At 32.0% G+C, this 22,257-nt stretch overlaps 2 protein-coding genes across 2 annotated transcripts; one reads left to right on the forward strand and one right to left on the reverse strand.

Annotated features, from left to right (window-relative positions):
• Window positions 1-824: 824 nt before the first annotated feature.
• On the reverse strand, window positions 825-3,701 carry LOC117929505 (pentatricopeptide repeat-containing protein At1g66345, mitochondrial). Its single transcript, XM_034849811.1, has 2 exons — window positions 3,661-3,701; window positions 825-3,299 (listed from the first exon to the last, which is right to left on the reverse strand). Exon 2 carries the CDS (start codon window positions 3,253-3,255, stop codon window positions 1,606-1,608), a length of 1,650 nt encoding a protein of 549 aa, XP_034705702.1. The 5' UTR covers window positions 3,256-3,299; window positions 3,661-3,701; the 3' UTR covers window positions 825-1,605.
• An 8,936-nt stretch (window positions 3,702-12,637) lies between these two features.
• Window positions 12,638-13,922, forward strand: LOC117929768 (probable transcription factor At5g28040). The gene has a single exon (XM_034850167.1). It carries the CDS (start codon window positions 12,702-12,704, stop codon window positions 13,740-13,742), a length of 1,041 nt encoding a protein of 346 aa, XP_034706058.1. The 5' UTR covers window positions 12,638-12,701; the 3' UTR covers window positions 13,743-13,922.
• The last annotated feature ends 8,335 nt before the right edge of the window (window positions 13,923-22,257 follow it).

Below are 22,257 nucleotides of genomic sequence, written 5' to 3' on the forward strand. Positions count from 1 at the left end.
TTTTATGTCTAATTCAAATTTTGTTGAAAATGTTGGAATTTTGAAGATACTATAGTCGGTCTTATTATTAGTGTAACACCCAAACTAGATGTATGACAGTATCACTACTTCATCCTTCAATTCCATAACCATTTTCTCCAGCGGGCCTTGCTCCCTGCCCAAATATGGAGTGACTTTGTTTGGGGAGTGGTGCCTGGATATAAATGGTGAGAAAATTCTTGTGATTTTTTTTTTTTTTCCTAATTTTGCACACGCTAATTTGTATTATCATACAAGGTTGAGTCCATCTGGTCATCGCTCATAGCCTCATAGGCTCAAAGGATTTGGCCTCAATTTTAGTGTCGTTCTGGGATACCAACCCAAGGATGTAATATTACATAAAAGCCCACAGGGCATGTAGGGATAACTTCTTGTTCCACATAGGCGGAAAACATCCACTACTCCTGCGATGCTGACAAGGCCAATCAATCCTCACGCACACAAATGCAGAGAGAGTAGCATGTGCATGTAAGCCAGAAGAGCGCACACAGCATGTTAGGCAGCAGGGGAAAATAAAAATTAAAAATTTAAAATTAAAAAAACACAAGTTAAGCAGCTTTTTACTCGGGACTCCAGTTTTCCCCTTCTTTTAGGGATAAACAAACCTTGTTTCGAACATTACGTCACTTGTTCATTAGCAGTTTCCCAGTCTTGAATAACCATTTTTGTACACCTTTAGATAGCAATTTGTGAGTGAAAAATCCAATGCATTCCATGCGCATTTGTTCAATGTAATGAAGATATGATGTACAGGGCAAAGAATCTAATTGAGTGTGGAACTCAGCTGAATAGAACACAACTAGCTAGGATTAACTTAAAATGATAACCACTTGATATGGATAAAAAATAAAAGGGCATACTAATACTAAAATGTAATCCAGTATTCATGCTACAGCTTAGGACAACCAGGAAACTAAAAACTTGATTTTAGTCCTAGTATCTACAGAAATGTGTAGAACCCTTACCTTAAGCTATGGGTCTAGCCAGAGGATGGTGCTAAAAACATATCCCCAAAACCTCACAGCCAGAATCAGAATTAGTATGTGGTCAACAAGAACATCCTCTGCAACGATTGTAGGATGTGTATATTGTAGAACACCATCTCTTCAGTACCATAATCGTAGGAATGCTAACAAGCACACCTCTAGCCTCGCAACTACTCCATAAAGAGTTTCAAGTCATATCACTGGCAAGTAAATGTGCAAACATCAATGAAGCTCCAGCAATATAGCTTGGCAGAGACATGAAAGGAATAGAATGTAGAGCCAACAGTGAGTGTTGCTCTGGTGAACATTGTAGCAGTAAAGACATGACCTGCTAACAGAATAACTCTAGAAGGGGACTGATCAAAAAAGTTTGGTTGATTATAGGAAAATAGGAACTTCATATAATGAAAATTCATAATTCTATATAATACAAAAGTAACTTGGTAAATGCAAGTATACTGGGGACAGGGTGGGATATTTTTTGGGTTGACAGTTGCCACGCCCCTTGTACTTACATTAGCTCTTTCCTTTTCAGGTGTTGTAGATGTTGCACCATTGTCAACTGTGAATCAGAACATTTTTATGGATGAACCATATAGGAGCAGCTAGGCTTCAATCCTCTAGAAACCATTTCATTGTGAAGTTGTGAAGCCCTCAATTCATCTCCCTTCTCAAAGTAGCCGCTGATCAATGTTTCATAAACACAGGTGCTTATAGCAATGGACCGATCTTTCATTATTCTCAGATACTTCTCTGCTTTCTCTAACTTCCGACATTGGCATAGACTTCTGATTAATGATTCAAAAACCAATAATCCAGGAGACAATGACCTGTACTCCATTTCATAATACAGTTTGAGAACTTGTTGAAACTCACCTAGTTTTCCATAACTAGCAATGAGATTAGAATATGTGATCTCATCAGGTACAAATCCTTTATCTAGCAAAAGAGTTAACATCTCATCAGCCCTCTTCACAACCCCAGACTCACAAAGCTTTCCAGCCATCAGATTGAAGGCCCAACAACTAGGAACAAGTCCCCTCTGCATCATCCTCTCACATAATCTTAGGCCTTCTTCCAATCTTCCTGCTTTGGAGCATCCTGCAATGAGAAGATTAAATGTTTCATCATACGGCATCAGACCTGCATTTTCCATATCTTGCATCAATTCATTTGCTTCTTCAATCCTCCCCTCTACACAATGAGATCCTATGAACAAAGTATATACAAAAGCATTTGGACGAAATCCTCTATTCAGCATTTCTTCATATACCTCCCATGCAGAGTCTAAGGTTCCATACTTAACTTTAGCATAAGCAATCAAAGAATAAGAGATTGTATCAAGAATCATATTCTTCTGCAACAATCTCTTCAATATCAACATTCCTTGTTCAACTCTTCCCTCCTCCAACATCCTAAAAATCATACAGGTATTAACAATCACTATTGGGGAGCATCTCTTCCCATGGATTCTATCTAGCATGTCCACAAATTTTTGCAATGCCCCTTCTTTGCACAATGCACTAATCATCACACTAACTGACACTTCATTTGGGTATTTTCTCACTCGGATCATATGCTCATAGATCTTCCAAACCAGAGGGTAGTTATCAGATTTTTGAACAACATGCAACAAACTGTTGAAACTGATGAGACTTAAAGAAAAGCCATGCTCCTCCAAATAACAACAAACATCAAAACAAATCTCAAACATCCTCAACTTAGAATAAGACTGTACCAATAAATCAAACACACGTGGGTTGGACCCAGTAATATTATAACTACTGAGTAACGAATCCACCACCAAAAATCTTGACCCTGCATTCTTTTTAAGTGTTGATTCAAGCAAAGATTGAGCATCCATGAGCAGGTGAGCTCCAACAAGAATATGGATTGTGATGCAATAAGAGGCAACCCCATGTTCCAAATTCTTGCACTGAGCTGACCAGTGAAAAAACCCCAAAGCCTGTTTTGCATCTATCGGTTTCTTCAATTCTAGCAAAACCCTACCAACAAATGATTCAGTCAACTCAAGTGAGCCAAATCTTTGATTCAATGCATCCCAATTCAAGCCTCTTCTCAATGAATCACATAACATGTTGACTTTAGAATTGCTATTTGTTTCACCCAATGTTAATTGAGGAACGTGAAGATGTATGGTACGGGTGGGATTGTTGGTGGATATAGAAATTAAAGACGGAATCACTCGACGCAAGAGAGCCATGCCCATTCACATATCAACCCATTATCATTTGTTTGAGACCCAATCCAAACCTGCGAAACTAGCATGGCCGTTCAAAGAGAAACCCTAGAATTCAAAACTTCCAGCAATAACATTCCCAATTTATAAAGCACTCAGAGTGAAATTCGACCCCCGCGTTTGGTCACCAAGAAAATGAAGGACAAAAAAAAAAAAAGGATTTCTATGCCCTTTCTGAGTTTGTTTGATGCCAAAAATCCAAAAAAAAAAAAAACTCTGAGATCAACTAAGCCAAGGAGTTTGTCTAAGAAAATGGTGAAAAATTTACGACTCGAAATTTTGTTTCGTTTTCTCATTATTATCTCAGCATCCAAGAAAGATTGCATGTAACCTAGGAGGAATCGATTGAACTGGGAATAGGGATTGAAGCCGTACCTTCAAGTCTTCAACTTCAACTCAGATGAGATGGAAACGCAGCATTTGTAGATGAAATGATTGAAAGCTTATTTGTGTTTATCACTCTCTTCAGATGATAATGGGCTTCACCTGGGCCGGCCCAATCTTTTAACTATTGGACGCCCATTTCTAATTCATGACATGTACATGAAAGCCCATGTGACATGTCCAACCCACCCTCACTTCGCTTGCTAAATTTCATCCCATTTGGAGTGTCATAAGTTAAATACCTTAACCCACATGGGAATCTTATGTTTTGGGCAAGTCATTTGAAAATAAATGGGTTTTCAAACCCCAAGATTCCCCTACTAATGGGAAAAAATATGAGAGCTTTGTGCACTTTGTGCTAATTGTCTTTTTTGGGATTTTTGATAAGTGTGGTTAGTTAACGACTTAAGCATGCTTATCTGGTTCTTAAGGGTTAATTAGAATTATGAAAACCTAAGGGATTAATGAGCAACTAAGGGCATAAAAACTCATAACTAAAGGGACAAAACCTCAAATATGGGAAACTTGAGGTTAGTGGCAACCTTAGGGCTAGCCACCTCATGCACGCCAACTTAGGGACCCTTTTATAAGGGTTTCCCACTCCCATTTCCAACCATGTCTCTATAGCAAGTTGGTGGGTTTAGAGAGATGAGTTAGAGAGAGAAAGTGAAGAATCAAGGTAAGGAAGAAGATAAATGTAGTGATTTTGGTATATTTGGGTTCCAAATGATCTTTTGAAGCAAATTAACGGTAAAGTTTGTTTAAAAGTTGAGTTTAATTAGGTATAAACATATTTTAATTATAAATCAAGGTTAATTAGGGTTTTAAGTATTTTGATTTAAATATCTCTTGATGGAAGATTCAACATGCTTGTTTGTTTAGTTTGCTTTAATTGAAAAAATTTAGATTAATGAATCTTGCAATTAATTAGGTTTATCTGAATACTTGGAGCTACTAATAGATTAGGTCTAAGAAAAATCAGAATAAGTAGCGTATGCTAATTAATTGGGAAACATTAGTATGCATAGCAAAGATTGTTCAATTCACCTTAAATTAGATTTGTAAACATGCAGGTATGATGATTAGAGAATATGAAAATTTAAGTTATCAACATCAAATTGTTAAAATTAACAATAAGGGAAGAATGTCAAGCTTTAAGAATGAAATTTTTATGACCAGAAAACCTAAACTATATTGTTTAATTTTAGTTCCTTATAATAGCTAAGGGTGTCCACATAAAATGATTGCAAAAGAGAAGTTGGTGTAAGGTAGGGAATTTTACACTATTCCATTGTGTATCTTGCTTTCAATTCTTGAAGTATTTATTGAAATTTTCATGTCATTACTATGATATCATGCAGTGTTTTAATGTGTCATGGTGTTCTCAGTTTATTGTATTAAAATGATGCAATGATTTTTGGATATGTATTGGTATGACGATTTATGGGTTTAGTATTGAGGAAATGGTTCATGGTATGGTTGCATTGCAATAACAATATGGAATAATGGTAGATAATAACTAGAGAATAGATTGATATGTGGGAAGTGTTTATCTAAAGTTACAGACACTATCTTTCGATATATTGTTTATATGGGACCATAGGTTTTTGAGTGAAAGTTCCTAAAGCCCTCAAGAAAGACACTCCGATGTGAGTATATGAGGTTGGTCCTGCCCTTGGGTTTTAGTCCCTAAAGACACGGGATTGGTCTTGCCCTTGGGTTGTAGTCCCAAAAGATACAGGGTTGGTCATGCCCTTAGGTATGAGTCCCAGAAGACACATGATATAACTTACCCTTGGGTAATAGTCCCATAATAGTCATTATTATGACTGAGTATCTTTTGGAGTATTGATATTTGATATGTACATTGGTGAGGGTTAGCAACTTATCAGGTATGAGATGATATATGAGACAAAGCAGAAAGGAAACCATCAACAACATGCATACATGTTTGACATTATTGCATGTGTTAGTGGTTATAAAACCGTTTATCATGCATGTTATTATATGTTGAATTCAAAGTTTTTAAGAATATGCATAGGATGGTTATAAACTTTCCTACTGAGTTGTGAACTCACCTTATCCCTTCCACCTTTAGATGCAGGTTAGAAGACATCAGTTGGGTTAATGCTTGAGCATTGCTTGTATGTTGATTGAATGGTGTTTTGTTTGTGTTGAAAGTGTTTTGAGGTTTTTGCCTTTGTATCATACAAAGACTAAGAGCTCATTTGACAGTGATTTTAAGAAGTGTTTCTAATATTTTTAACACTTAAATTTTTTTTTATAATTCAAGTATTAAAAAGGTTAGAAACATTTTCTAGAAGCATTATCAAATGCATTCTAAATCATTTTTGAAGGAATGATGTAATTTATATTTGTTTTTGTACACTTATAGTATAGGCTACTCTTAGTGAACCATGGGGTTTTGGTATGTAAAAAGTAATGTGGTACATGTTTTCTTTTGTGAAAAAAAAAATCATATTTTGTTAATTAATGGTTACAAAGTTTATTATAGGATGTATACTTCTTTATTAGAGGTTTCCACATCCTCATTTTGCACAAAATCACTCAACATTTAAATTTTTGTCTTCCCTGTTTTGGAAGCACTAAGTATTAAGTAAGTCTAAAATCCAAGGTGTGACGATAACTAAGACAAAAACATGCAGCAAAGGGTAGAACAATTGCATTCACATGAAAAATCCTAAACAATTATCTAAAAGCAATATTTTGTCATGAAAAAAAATCAACCAACATCCTCATTATGTCTAAATTAGAGAATGAAAGCTAAAACCAAGTCAAGATATGCCAAACGACACTACATGAATTAATAAAGCAAACATTATACAAAAATTACAACATGCAATTAGAATAGGAAGGTTCATAGAATAAATCCTAAAAAATTGTTTAGAATATGAATTTAACTACAAAAAAATAAAAATCAAGGAACCTCTTCTATATGTCTAGATTATCATCCAAAAGGCCAAACAATTAATAAAGCTCCAATTGATTCTAGTTTACAAAAAAAAAAAATCCTAAAAGGTTCAGACCAAGGCAAAATTTAATAACATGCATAAACTGTTTTTTTTAAACAAACATAGAAGTGCTAAAAAAATCATGAAACATGTTTAGAATGTCTATTTTACAAGAAAAACAAAGAAAAAGTTAGATGACACAGATCAATTTTAGAAACAATAAAATAGTCTCTTTGTTCAAAATTAGGGTAGTGCAGTGAGCGTAGAAAGGAAAAATTATAACTTTCAATAGGGAAAACTATTTTCAATATTTTAAGTGTCTAAAATCAATTTCAAGAAGTCTAGAATCAAGAAAAATATCAAATCAGATTCATAAAGTCACCTAATAATTTTTATTTTTTTAAAAATGAGTGTCCATAACCAGGTGAAAACAAAACCCCCAAAAGACTCATTTATATATTCCATTTTAGAATTACTTTTTTAATTCAAACAAAATTCTAAATTCATGTTCAAGATGTCTACAATATCAAATCAAATTTTATTTTCAGTGTGCAATTAATTGAATAGGCTAACGATAGAAGGTTTTTTGGAAAATGATTTTTATAGAGGGTTTCACCAAAGCAATAAGCAAAGCATTTTTTGATAAAATAGAATAATATGATAACAATCAAGAATTAACCATTAGAATTTTAAAAGTAGATAGACTAAACAAGATGTATCAAAAGCTAAGAATTACCAATCTTGAAAACATGAAACAATAACATGTGATTATATAAATTGTTTAACTTAGATTCTGGAAAACATAAATTAGATAGAATCAACCAGGCACTAAAATTAAAGGAAATAATGGGGAGTCAATTAAACCCACATTAGTTGACTAAAATAGGATGAATCATGAATTTAAATTTAATATTTTTAAGACTAAAATATCAATAAAACTAGATAAATAAAATTATAATAACTTCTTAATTGACTAAAAGAATCAAACTAAATTAGAAAAAAAAAAATTAAAAATAAGAATTCATCACCTAAAATCCATTAAAATTATAGAAACATTTAAACCCAACTAAAATGAATCAAATTAAATATAAAAAAATAGAAAATAAGAATATTATCATATAGAAATGAATTAAATTGACAAACTAAAAAAATATTAATGCATCTAAACTAAACTAAAATCAAAACAAGTTTAAGAGTAAACACTTTGTCACATGGAATTATTTAATCTAATGCACTAAAAAATTAAAAAATAAAGCTGCCAAACTAACTAAAACGGATTAAACTCATGTAAAAGTAAAAACTTTGTTGCATGGAATTAATTAAACTAATAAACTAAAAAATTTTTAAAAAAAAAATCTAAACTAGAGAAAATGAATCAAAATTAATAATAATAATAATAAAAATCGGACTAACAATAAGGATCAAAGCTAATGAATAAAAAAAAACTCTAAATCTAACTTAATTTTTTTTTAAAAAAAAAAAAAAAAAAGCAAAACTAATAAACAAGAAAACAACTTACCTCTTCGAAACGGTGTGTGTAGGCGTGAATGGATTTTCTTGGACTGTGTGTGTCCCTCTAATCTAATTTTTGTACATCGCTCTGAAACTGATGGAGAGTACCTAAGTGTGGCTATGGGCAAATTTTGCAAGTTGCAGCCCATGGAAAGTGCATCCAGGTAGCCTAAAAATACATGTTGTAGCATGGTGTTTCTATTTAAAACAGGTGCAGCCGTGAATGGCAACCGTAGTGGAAATCCTTTGAGGCGGCATGGCATGTGCATGTAAGTCTTGGAGAATGCCAATCTGCTGCGTGTGGGATGACTTCCTCCAATGATGTGTGTTCCCAAAAGATCTCCAAGTGTGCTACAGTATGCAGCCATGTTGGGAACCATTCCCTATGCTGCATTCTTTGTTGCTTTCTATCTGCATTCCCTTGCTGTGTCGGTGGAGATCCCCAAAACTGATGATAGTGTCCTTCTCCCCAATGTAGCCCGCTCCAAAAATTTGTGTATCCCTTCCTTATTCTCTATTAAAAATCATATGGCACGTTCCCTATTCTTCTTTGGAGAGAACAAGTTTTTCTCTTTTAATGCATACATGATATCTCCATTAACTTGGTTGAAACTTCTTTTAAAGTTACAAAATCATCCTTTTTTTTTTTTAATAAAATTGAAAAACTCCTTTTTTTTTTAATAAAAATAAGGATAAGGTCCTTTTTTATTGTTTTCTCTAAATATTGTTAAAACCCCTTTTGTTAAAAATAACAAATAAATAATTTTTTTAACAAATTTATAGTTTGCAAAGTTTTAATATAAAATTGAAATTTTTTTCCTTAAACCAAACAAGAATAAAATCTTCTTTATAAAATTGAATAAAAAATCATTTCTAGTAAATGAAAAAGGGGGTTGGAGTATTTTTTTTTTTTTTTTTGTATTAAATTTTGTAAAATTGCTTTTTAAGGAAGAAAAACACAAAATCCTATTAAATAGAAATGTTTAAAAAAAAATTCAATATCTTTTTTAAAAATGAAATTTTGATTTGGAAATAATTTTCATAAATAAAAGTTATAAAAATATTTTAATAATAAAAAATTGAATTAAAAATATTTTTGTAAATAAAAGTTATGAAAAATCATCTTAATAAAATTGAATAGAAATCTTCATTTTGTAATGAAACTTGTGAAAACCTTTTCTTTGTAAAATCATTTTTTTCCCTAAATAAAGATTAAGTTGATATTTTTTAAAATAAAATTGTAAAAGTATAAATACTTCTAACATTCAATTGAACATTTCTTCATCATGTTCATTTTATTCTTGTTTGGGTTTTGGAACCATGACCTCATCAACAAATTTTGAAGGAATAGTTGGGACATCTTCATTGACATCCCATAAGTCTAAATAGGTAGAGGGTTGAATTGGGTTTTTAAAAAATCTTTTTCAAACAAAAAATTCAAGCAAAAGAAGCGTAAATATAAAGAAATAGGATTAGAGAAAACAAATACATATTTTATAGTGGTTCGATACTCTTGCTTACATCCACTCTCCTCAAGCTCCTAACCGAATGTGGGTTCCACTATCTTTGAGGTTTCAACCAAGTTTTTAACGTCTTTACACTTGGATTTTGGCTCTAATGAGCTTTTATACAATCCTTCAAGTATTCACCAACTTGAAACTTTCTATTCACACAATCTCACTTAAAAACAATGAAGGAAACTCTCAACCTAGTTCAATAAAGACTCAAATACAACTGGAATACTAGGAAGAATGAAAAGGGTGCACTTAAAGAATATGCAAGTAAGGATTTAATGCACAAAGGAGAGAATGAGCCATTTTAAGAGAATAATAGGTAGTTAAACATTTAAATGTAGGTGTTCTCATACTCATAAATCAAGTAGAGGTCTCAATTTATAGGTTTCTAGCATCAAGAGCAAAAAATGCCAAAAAGTAACCTCGATTGGTCGAGCTGAGGGTCAACCAATTGACTAGCCATTGGGCTATAAATGCATAACAAGTAACCGTTGGGCCTCGATTGGGCCTTGACCAAACCTCAATCAGGAAGACCTACCCATCAATAAGGAATGCATAGCTACTGGAAGAAAGAGAAGATTTTTGCATCCTTTGACTAGTCCTCGACCGAGAAAGCTTAATCGATCAATCGGTACCCTGATCGATTGAGCTGTTTGACTAGTCTCTTTACCGATTTTCCTATTTTGGTATGAAAACCTATTTTTTTCTATTTCATTCACTTCTAACACTTTGACAAGCCCTTTAGAAGTATTAATAAGACAAATTTAAAATGATTTGCCTAAGGTTTGTACAAGAAAACTCGGGTTTTAATGAAAATTTAACTTTAATGTATAAATCGAATTTTTTAAAGATGCATGAAAATAAATGAAAATCATAAGTGCACTCATGCATTTATCTTACATATGTTTTCTAAGATTAAAAGGTCTTCTATATGTATCGATCTTGCATTCATTGGGTCCTTTGATGAATTTATCAGATATCCTATTGAATTTCCAAACTAAAATATGAAATTCTTTTAATTCAAAATAATTAGCAACTTAACTATGATTTGTTATCATCAAAACATGATTAGGAAAACCCTTGGGCTAACACCGTGTTTTTTTGTCTGAATTTAATATCATATGATAATAAAGTGTAGTTGACTCTTTATAGTAGGATGTCGAGTCAACTTTAAAATTTGATTATTTGGAAGCTAGTATTTACTATAGGTCTCGATGGTCCTATTGGAGCTTATATTCCTAATTGGCACATCACTTGAGGGATATATGAGTTATTTATTCATATATGTGCATAAGGGTATTTTGATAAAAATGCATGGTTGCACTATATCTTATAAATAATGTTTTTGGATTAGACTAATTAATTAATTAGTGTCCAATAAAGTTACATCAATTATAACCCAAATAGACTGGATTAAGCGACCTAAACTCAAGATAGACTCGAGTCAATTAAGCCCATTGAAAGCTTATATAAACCCACCTAGGGGTTTGGTTTCAATTTAGTCTTCTTATTCACTTCAAAGAGAGGAGAGCCCTAGTCACCATCCCTCTATGAGGCTTCCAACGCCTCCAATGTCGAAAACCAAGAAAGGAAAGCCATTAGGCAGAAGATCTTTTGGTTTTCAAGATCTACATCACCTCTTCACCAATTGGATTGGATTTGTGAACATCCATATCATAAATAAAGTACTTATCTCTAGGTTTTTATGTTCATATACTTCTGCTAATTAGAATTAGAGAACCCTGGGAATGGTTTGTATTCACCTAAGTGATCTAGGGTAGGGATAGGATTTAGCATGCTAGAACTATTTTAGGATGCACAAACTCATCTTTGTTGGGATATTTTATTCATCTCATAGCCCTTAGAGATGAATATATGAGATGTTTTTGTTTATTCAACTAAAAATGTGATGAACATGGAAGGATATGAATGTATCAATTTAATGATTTATAATAAATTTTAAGTTGACTTTATCAAAATAATATTAATACTTAAAATAAAAATAAGTAATAAATTTTAAACTAACAATTTAAGAATAATTTATCTTAAAATCAACTTAAGCCCTTAAGTAATAAGTATTAAGTTTTACCAATAACCACTTAGATGAAAAATAATAAAAATAATAACTTAGGTTTTTCCTTATTCTTTTTCATTTTCTTTTCCTTGCTTTTATTTTAAAATAATGTAATAAAAATTTTAATATGTTTATGATTAAATTGCTAAAATGAATTGATTTTCTATATGTCAATTGTATATAACAATCTATTAATAGAACAACTTGATACGACTTAAGTGTTATAATAAGAATTAATTGGTTAAAAGGAATGAAATAATTCTTATATTTGTAAATTTAACCTCTTTTATGTTTTTACTTGAAGAATAACTCATTTTTTATATAAATGTCCTTAATTATTTCAAGTATTTACATATAAATTTTAAAATAAATAGTTATTTTTATAAGAAAAGAATAATGATATTTTTGTTAAAATATGATTAAAAAAATGATAAAGAGTTAAATTTCCAAAATTAGGTTTCTAACCACCCTTTTAATCAAATAACCTTTATAATAATAATTATAAGGGTTATATTTCACCTTAAATATAAGGGCTAGTTTTCTAATATTTTATAAAAAGATTTTTACCCTTGTTAAAAAAATGTTCAAAAACATCTTATTGGTGTCTTCCTTTGTTTTAAAATAAAAAATAAATAAATAAAAAAAGGTAAGAAGTGTAGTGATGTACATCGAACTTAATTTTTTTTTTTTTTTTTTTTTTTTTGGGTGAAAAGTAGCATTTGTTAAACCTTTGTTTTATTAAAAGGAAAGAAGAGTAACGGAACAAAATTTTTAGGGGAGATGATTTTTCCTTTTTTATTTTTTTATTATAATTTTGTCATCAAGTGTTTTCATAAATCCCCTAACCCTAACCCTAACCAAAATAAATTTTGATCAAGAGACACACAGTAGACGAACCGTCTCACACCACCAAATTACGCACACGGCCACAGCCAGAGCCCCTCCTCAAACCCATTCATCATGGACTCCACCCCAACCCCACCCCAACCCCAACTCCCAACCCCGCACTTCTCTCTCAAAGCCTCTGCTCGCAAACTCCCCATCAAACGCAAAACCCCTCACCCCTCCTCCTCCACTCCTAGCCCTAACTCTAACCCTAACCCTAATCTCATCCCCAAAACAGAATCCACCGCAGACGACGACCCCGACGACTCCGGCAACACCAAGACACCGCCCTTCAAGTTCCACCGTATATGGACGGAGCCCGACGAGATTCGCTTCCTGCGAGGCCTTCTCGATTGTTCCTCCGAAGACCTTTCCTTCCCCAGAGATCTCCACATTTTCTATGCTCGCTTCTCCCAGACTATGTCCCAGCCCTACTCCAAATCTCAGCTCTCCGAGAAGCTTCGCCGCCTGCGCAAGAAGTTCCGGGTCATCTCGGCCCGCCTCGCCCGCGGCCTCCACCCGGCGCAGCTCTCACCTCACGATCGCGCGTTATTTGACCTCTCGAAGAGGCTGTGGCACCCTGACTACTCTTCTGCCTCTCCGTTTAATAACAATTTGAGTAACATTTGTGGCAAAAAGAGTAAATCTACATTGGTTGGGGTGAAGGTTAGCTTTTCACCTACATTGCCATTGAATTCGGCTTCTCATCAAACTCATCTTTCCAATTGGAATGAGGATTACATCTTGGATTCCACTGATGATGGTGATGATAATGGTGATAATGCTAAAGTTGATAAGGTTGATGGCATTGTTGAGGTGGATGTTGTGAATTTGGAGTCTCCAAATTTTGGCACGCAAGAAAAGGAATCAGGTGACACTGGTGGGATTGGTGGGCTTGCTGCCAAAACTGTTATCGATGTGTTTGATCAGTCTCTTAAAGAGGTCAGTATGGTCCTTGTTCGCCGAGGGATCCTTTGTCCAGATAGTATGTCAGCTCCGGGAAATGCTATGGATTTTGAAAACAAGTGGCGGCAACAACGGGTGGCAGAGCTGGATGTGTTCACTCGTCGATTGAGGTTGGTTCTTCAGAACTCTCTTGGACAGCGGTGGGTATGATACTCTTCATCTGTAAATGAAATGGATCTTTCCATTTGTTTATTCGTTTACTTTACCATATTAATCATTTCCCTTTTTCTTTCTACCTTTGGGTGATTTTTTGTATATTCCATCATAGATCCTACTTAGCTCATCCGTATTGGTTGAACACTTTATTTAATGACAATTGATTACTCTCTATACGTGTGTGTGTTTGTCGTAGAGTATAGCTGCCATTGTGATTTTATTCGACCCAGAATGCCTGGATTGATTTCATGCCCTGTTAATTTCTTGGGGGTTGTGTTGTTGGAACTTCATTTTTTTATTTCCATTCATATTGCCAAATTGGTTGGTTTGGTCCCCTGTGACGTGATGATTTTGGGGGCTGGGGGAGGCTTGATGAACAGATCAATGCTACTGGGTGGGCTTAGTTTTATGCTGGAGCCTGAACTAACTTTAATGCTTGATCCGAGTACTTGGAGAACTTGAATGGGGAATTGGTAACCTTCTATGGCTAGACTATCCTGCATTATGCTTCTAATCTCAAACATGGCCACTTGTTTTGAAGAGGGTTGTAAGAGTGGCCGCGGTGTTCTGTGACGGAATTGCGAAGAAACCTCCACATCCTAACTGCAAGTTCCTGGTTACATCTATAGAAACAAAATGAACAAAGTATGATTAGTTATATGATCTTTCTGAGTTTGTAGTAATCCCTATCATCTAATTATTCTTGACAAGAAAAGCTAAACATTTGGCCCTTTCTGCTTGTATAATTCAAATCTATATTTAGATAATAAATCTTTTATGGAAAGAAATTTAAGCAATGGTGGGTCTAATGGTTGGAAAATGTGCTGAAATCGGGATGCTCCTAATGCATTTTCCTTGTGTGGATCCCATTTCAATGGGAACTTAATGAGTTGACCCCCCTGCACAACTTGCTTTTACTGTGATATAGGGAGGACTGAAATTGAGAAGGGCATTGGCTACAATACAAACTTACCCCAGGGAAGTGGAATGAAAGATGAGCAGTTGATGTGCAACTGGCTTTCAAAAGTATTTTGCCTTTTGGTGTTTGAAAAATGCAAATTGTTAAATAATGTGCAGGAATTTGATGCTATCATATATCATTCGTGCAGGGGTAGCATTTGAGAAAAACTGAATCCTGAGTTCTGAATGGATGTTGTCCGAATCTTACTTTTGAAACCTTACAGATTCCTAAAAGAAATTGTGTAGATGTCCTCCATAAAAAGGAAGGTTCTTCTTAAGGGGAAAATGATGGAGACAACCTATTATTTCAGAAATGGCTTCTAAGTTTAGCAATCTCAGTTACTTAATGAGGGAGTGCCTTGCAAGACAGGTTTAGTGTTCCAAACGTTAAAAATCAGAGGAGCATAGAGGTGTTTGATGAAATGAGGATGGATTTGCTCCACCTCCATGCCCAGCGGCATCGTGGTGTGGTGTGTGTGCGCGTGTGCGCTTAGACGAGCTTAATTTTATGATAATCAACCTCCTCCATCTTCGATCAGATTTTCTTTTTCTTCCACCAAAACAAACCAGCACTTGCCCATTTCCACCCACACTCAATTTTTTTTCAGATATGCATGTAAAATGTACTTTTCAATATTAGGTTGTTGACTTGGGTTTACCTCTAACTTGAATTAAAAGACAGATGACTGAATTTTAACCCAACTTGACATTTAACCAAGATGCCTAACTCAAATGTAATCCATCCCATTTCAATTTGACTTTTAATCCAAGATGCTTAATCCAAACCTGATCCATTCCTATTTTTTAAGTTTGGGTTGGTTGGGTTAGAATTGGACCTTTTTAACTTTATTTTTAATACATTTATATTAAAACTTAAATATTAAATAACACATCATTTTGAGATCATAAAAATAAAAAACTATTTGAAAGTATATAAATTAAATATAATCACATATAATAATATAAATTATGAAATATTATAAGATACTAAATCGGGTTTGTATTAGGATTGAGTTATTCAAATCCTCTACCCAAGTCCAACCAGGGTTTGGGTTGATAAAATTCAACTTAAGCTTGACCCGAGTGCTAAAAGCGTCTATCCAAACTTTTTCAAATATTAGGTGGTCTTAGTATACTGTTTTCTATATTTTGTAGTGCAACCATGACTTTGCACTAAGTTATGCTTAAGTTTATTAACATCAAAGAAACTATGAGTATTGATTGGAACATTGTTATCTTTGATTAGGAGCCAAGTAGTAGGTGAAGTGGGCACCATAGTGAATACAATGAGTCATAGGATAGCCGTCTTGGGATACAAATACAAGTTGACCTAATAGAAACCATGTTCTTGAGAACTCGACCGATAAGTTGTGTCCACAAGAACACGATCAGGAGTTCATGCTCATGAGAACACGACCATTAGATCGTATTCATAAGAACACGGATACAAATACAAGTTGACCTAATTGTAACTGTGTTCTTGAGAACACGATCATTAGATCATATTCATAAGAACATGGATATGAGTCATATTATTATGAATACGACAATATAGTTCCAGAGAATATTCTTCTGTTAGGAATAGTTACAACTTTGGTCAATCAGTAGATGCATCGTATACCTACGATGAAAGATAAAAACTAAGGAATGTTCTAAAAGAATCCAAGTGAAAATTCAATGTAATAATGGTAGGATGAAGGTTTCTCATGGACCTTGTGCATACTTATACTTTTGGTTTTGGAAAAATGATTGACAATGAAAAATGGTTCAAAGATTAATAGAGGTAACTCATGAATGGTTTAGAGTCAAAATAGGAAGGTTTACAGCAAACATGTAACATTTGCCTTAAGGGCATTTTTGGTATTTCATGTGTTACAAGGGTTCCATATATGAATGGGGAGTCTTGTTTGGGATCATTGTCTTGAATACATTATATTGATGGTTGCCAAGTAGGGTCGGGATATGATTTAAGATTTGAGAGAATAATAGGTTATACAAATACTAAGGGAGTGTTTGATAAAACTTAAAAATTAAGAGCTACATATTATCAAAGTTGAATTAATAAAAGTGAAAAACATTTGATATCATTTAATTTTAAGTATTGAATCTAATAAAATGATTTATTTTATGAAATTAACCTCATATTCATTATATATAAATTTAATTTCTTTTTCTAAATTTTATATAACTAATGTATTAATCAATAAAAATTATCCTTCCAAATAAAATATCATATGCATTCTTTCCTAAAGATAACCAAATAAGTAGATAATTAGCAAAAAATAAAATCCTAAATAATTAAAATAGCTAAAAAAGAGTTTAACTTGCAAATTAGACGCAAAGTGTTTATTAGTTCCCATATTATTTCGGAAATAATGTAAATAGTCACACATGCACTTCAAGATATTCAAAATTTCTCCATTCTAAAATTACCTAATTGTTCCTCACACTAATCCTAAATATTTTAAAATAAAGATTTAAATATTTAAAACCATTAAAATAAATATTTTCTTATTAAAGCAAAATTTTAAAAGTAATAAGATAAATATCATGAAATCTTCAAAACTATATATATATATATAAACTAATTTCATAATTTAAATTAATGATTTTAAAAAATAGAAATGTTGCAAAAATCATTTTTGTTTATTTTTAATTTCATTTAAATATGATTTTTTTAATCTTTACTGACGACAATGAAATTATGTTTATAAAGGTAAAATAGTAAAAATATATATTTCATTTAGTTTATAAAAAATTCAAACATGATTAATTTTAATTTTATTTCCTATTTGTTAAGTTTGGTAGCTAAGGTCTTAATGACATAGTTTGGTAAATATATTGTGGACCTACATTTTGCTCGATGCATTCCCACTCAATGGCACAATTCGCTTTTTATTTATTTGGTGAAAATTTTATTTTTAGAAAAAAAACTTGGAGTCACCACTTATTTTTATTTTATTTTTAAAAGGAAAAACAAAATAAGAAAGAAAAACACTAAGTGTGACTCTAGAAGGAAAAACAGGTCTGTGAAAAATCGAATCTGGGTCCGAGGGTTAGGTTACCTATTGGGAAGGTACGGTGGTGAGCTGTAGCACCCCTCTAAACCCGTATACATACGGTCTCTACTAAACAAATTGAAGTAATTGTGACAATTAACTAATTAATCATGAATACCAAAATTAATAACATAAATCAATATATACAAAAGTGATAACAAAATAAAATTACAAGAATGTACAAAATAAATGACAAATTGATTTATTGAACTAATTAAAAAAATATTTTAAAAGATAGTTTTCCAAAAATTTCAAAGGATTTTATTAAAAACAATTTTGAATGAGTGACTTCAATTTATTTATTTACAAAATATTTTCTACAAATGATTTGATTCAATTTCAATTGTATTTAATTTTAAAAAAGAAGAAGTTATTTACACTTATTGTACCAAAAGAATTTATTACAAAATTTCAATTTGACAACAAAAATTATTTTTACTTGCTTTTACTAAAAAATAATGAATTTTTACAATTTTATTTTAAAAAAAAAAGTATTTCAATTTGGTTTCATTTAAGAAAAGTGACTTATACAAATTATTAAAAAAATACAATTTTATTTGCAAAAGAATTTTTAATTAAAAAATAATTTTTGGGACAAATTTATTTACAAAACAATTTTGGACAATTATTATTAAAAACAAATTTTCAAATTCTATTAAAAACAATTTTTTTTTGGATTTTTCTAAAAGCATTTTTTTGAATTTTTATTAATAAAAAACTTTTTTATTAAAAAAATATTTTAAAATTATTAATTAATTAAAATATATTTACTGAAGTATTCCTCTTATTTAAAAAAAAAAATCTGCTTTATTCGATATCCAATTCTGTACACACTCAATAAATATATACAAACAAATATTTACATAAATCAATAAAAATAAAATCAAATAGTAGTAGGAAATAAAACATGTACCACAATAAGCTTACAACAAGCTCAATGTCTTCCTACAACTTTTTCAATCTCACTTTCTTCCATAAAATTTCATGCTCCACGTATCATAAATTCGTACTTAGCCAACATAATTGCATAATAGACCCGTGCAAAAACAAAAATAGCACAAATGGAAATATCCAAAAATATGTAGAATCGAAAATAATTATTCAAGCCCAAATTCAAACTTTAAATTAGTCCAATAAATTACACCAATTAAAAATGGACCCAAATTAACAAATATAATCCAACAAAAATATCTCACATGTCATAGACCATAATTTAAAGTTTTCAAATTAATAACCAAAATATAAGCTCAATTAATCAAACCCAAAATATGATAAATTAAAATAAATTCCATTAGGCTTAAATTTAATATCTCATAATCCAAGTCCAATTTAATATGCAAACATAAATCCACAACCAAAATAAACCCAATTTAATATGCAAACTCACATCCAAAATATACTACAATATTATATCATATCCAAATTAAATAATTAAAATGAACACAACCATATAAATTATCAATTAATCTAACCCAAATTAGTAAATTCTAAATTAATTCACCAATAATAAATTATCACAAATTTCATATTAATTTACCAAAAACAAATTAACATAAATTCCATACTAATTAACAAAGTTCAAACATAAGACTCACAAACACACTTAAATGCACTTTCAACAACAATTATTATTAAAATCAAATCAAGAAAAATAAAGAAAAAATAATAATAATAATAATAGAAAATGGGTGTGATGAGAAAGTGAGAGAATGAGAGAAAATGAGAAGGGGGAGTCGCCGGCAGTAGCTCGCCAGCGGTGACTGGCCGGTGATCCTATTGGTGACCAATGAGGGTTGACGGGTTTTTGGGAAACAAAATAAAATAAAAATAAAAATAAAAAAATGAGAGAAAAAAAGAAAAGAAAATGGGGATGGAGGGGTGGCGGCGAGAATGGGTGTTGGGGTAGCGAGAAAAAAAAAATGCAAGAGGAAATGGGGGTCGGCCCAGTGTGGGTGTTCAGAGTGGAGTGTGTGTTGTGGGGGAGGAAAAAAAATGGGGAGAAGAGATGGGTCGTCAGTCATGTGTGGTGTTGGGGGAGAGGAAAAAAAATGGGGAGAAGATATGGGTCGTCAGTCGTGTGTGGTGTTGGGGGAGAGAAAAAAACTGAAGAAGAATGGGGAAGAAAAAATATGGGGAGGGGGGGAGGGGGGCGGTCTTGACCGGCTGTGTGCTGGAAGTGGGTGTTCAGAGAGGAAAAAAAATGAAGATGAGGAAGTGAAAATGGAAGGACAAAAATCCGAAAATGAAAAAAAAAAAAACAAAAAGTGGAGAGAAAAATGAAAGAAAAAGAAGAGAGAAGAGAGTGACACCGTCTTTGGGTGTCGACGGTGCTAGAAAAAGAAGAAGAATGGTGGGGAAAAAAGGAAGAAAATGAGAGGGGGTAGGAAAAAAAATAAAAAATAAAAAGGAAAATTAGAGAAGAAAGGAGAGGGGGGCATGTCTCCATGACGTGGGGGGATGGGAGGTAGGTGAGGGTAGGTAGGGGAGAGAGAGAGGAGAGAGGAAAGAGAAAGTGGAAAAAAAAAGAGGAAGAAAAGAAAAAAAAAGAATAAAAAATAAAATATAATAATAATAAAAGTAATAATAATAAAATGGTGAGTGAGCAAAAAAAACATATGTAATCGGGATTTAATTTTAAGAGTAAAATTGGGCTAAAAATTAATGTAAAAATAAAATTTGGACAAATTTTGGGGTTTATGTATATATATATATATATTGATCATCATCCCAATGTCAAACTTAAGTTGTTTAAAAATCGTACAAAACTTATTAGGAGTTTTGTACACCCTTATACATTTGACACATTTCTATTGTACAGTTTGTGTAATATCCTTGTATAGTGGTGCAAATTTCATATCTCTCATAAGTTATGTGTTCATGTAAGTGTGTTAACCATGTTTTCAATGATTTGGTAGAGAAAATGGTGGATAACTTAGGGTCAATTTTTTTCCCCAAACATATTATTAGGGAAAGAATTAAAATTTTCATATGAGAGTTAAATTAAAATGTATGACATGGGTGTGCAATCATTGGGTGACAAGTAAAATAAAAGAGTAGTTCAAAATCAATTGAAATTTTTCACAAAGGATAACCTTGTACACCCTTATACACCCTTATACACTTAGTATATTTCCCTTGTATAGTTAGTGTAATATCCTTGTACAACGACACAAATTCTATATCACTCATAAGTTATGTGTCAATGTAGGTGTGTTAATCATGTTTCCAATAGTTTAGTTGAGAAAATATTGCATAACTTAGGGTCAAATTTTTTTCCCTAAACATCTTTACTGGGGAAAGTATTAGAATTTTCATGTGAGAGTTAAATATAGTTTATGACATGAGTGTACAATCCGTGGGTGACAAGGAAAATAAAAATGAGTGGTTCAAAATCAATTGAAATTTTTTACAAAGGGTAGTCTTGTACACTTAATACATTTCCTTTGTATAGTTAGTGTAATAACCTTGTGCAGCGACACAAAATCCATATCCTTCCTAAGTTATGTGTTTACGTAGTTGTGTTAACCATGTTTTCGATGGTTTGGTTGGGAAAATGGTGGATGACTTAAGGTCAATTTTTTTTCCTCAAACATTATTACTAGGGAAAGTATTGAAATTTCCATGTGGGAGTTAAATAAAGTGTATGAGATGAGTGTACAATTTATGGGTAACAAGGAAAATAAAGAAGTGATTTAAAATCAATTGAAAATTTTCACAAAATGGGGGCTTGTACACCTCTTGTATAGTTAGTGAATACCTTTATATAGTGGCACAAATTTCATATCCCTATAGTGAATGTGTGCCTATAAATGTATTAAACATGATTCCAGTAGTTTAGTTGAGAAAAAAAACAAAAAACTTAAATTCAACTTTTTTATGTGAATATATAATATTTTTGTGAAAAAACAAACAATTGGTCAATTCATTTGTTTAATTATGAATATATTATATTTTTTGTTTTATTATTTATTAAAATAACTAATAGAAAAAATAAAAAGAATAATCAATAAATGAAATTTAATTCTTTTTATTATTTTCATATAAAAAATAGTATTAAACAAGGTTTTCAATTTTCATTTTTAAAAATAGTTTTCATTTTTTAATTAAACGTATTTTCAAAAAGAAAAAAATAAAGAAAATAAAATTTATTTTAAAAAATAAAAATAAAAACTAGAAAAATATTTTTAAACTAAACTCAAACATAATTTATATAATTTTTAACTACTTGATTTCATCTAAAATGAGTATATAAGAAAAATTCAATCTTTACTATACTATGTATTGATATTGTGACATCCCACATCGAATAGGGGGGGGGGAAGTTTATGATGTTATATAAGTATGAACTCTTCTTAACATTGTAGACGCATTTTAAAGCCGTGAGGGCCCATTTGGGTCCAAAGCGGACAATATCTACACGGTCGAGAGTGGATCGTTACAAATGGTATCAGAGCCAATCCCCGACCTCGATGTGGGGTTTGTTTGGCCCT

This window comes from Vitis riparia, chromosome 14 (assembly GCF_004353265.1).
Source record: "Vitis riparia cultivar Riparia Gloire de Montpellier isolate 1030 chromosome 14, EGFV_Vit.rip_1.0, whole genome shotgun sequence".
In the NCBI taxonomy this organism is placed as follows: Eukaryota; Viridiplantae; Streptophyta; class Magnoliopsida; order Vitales; family Vitaceae; genus Vitis; species Vitis riparia.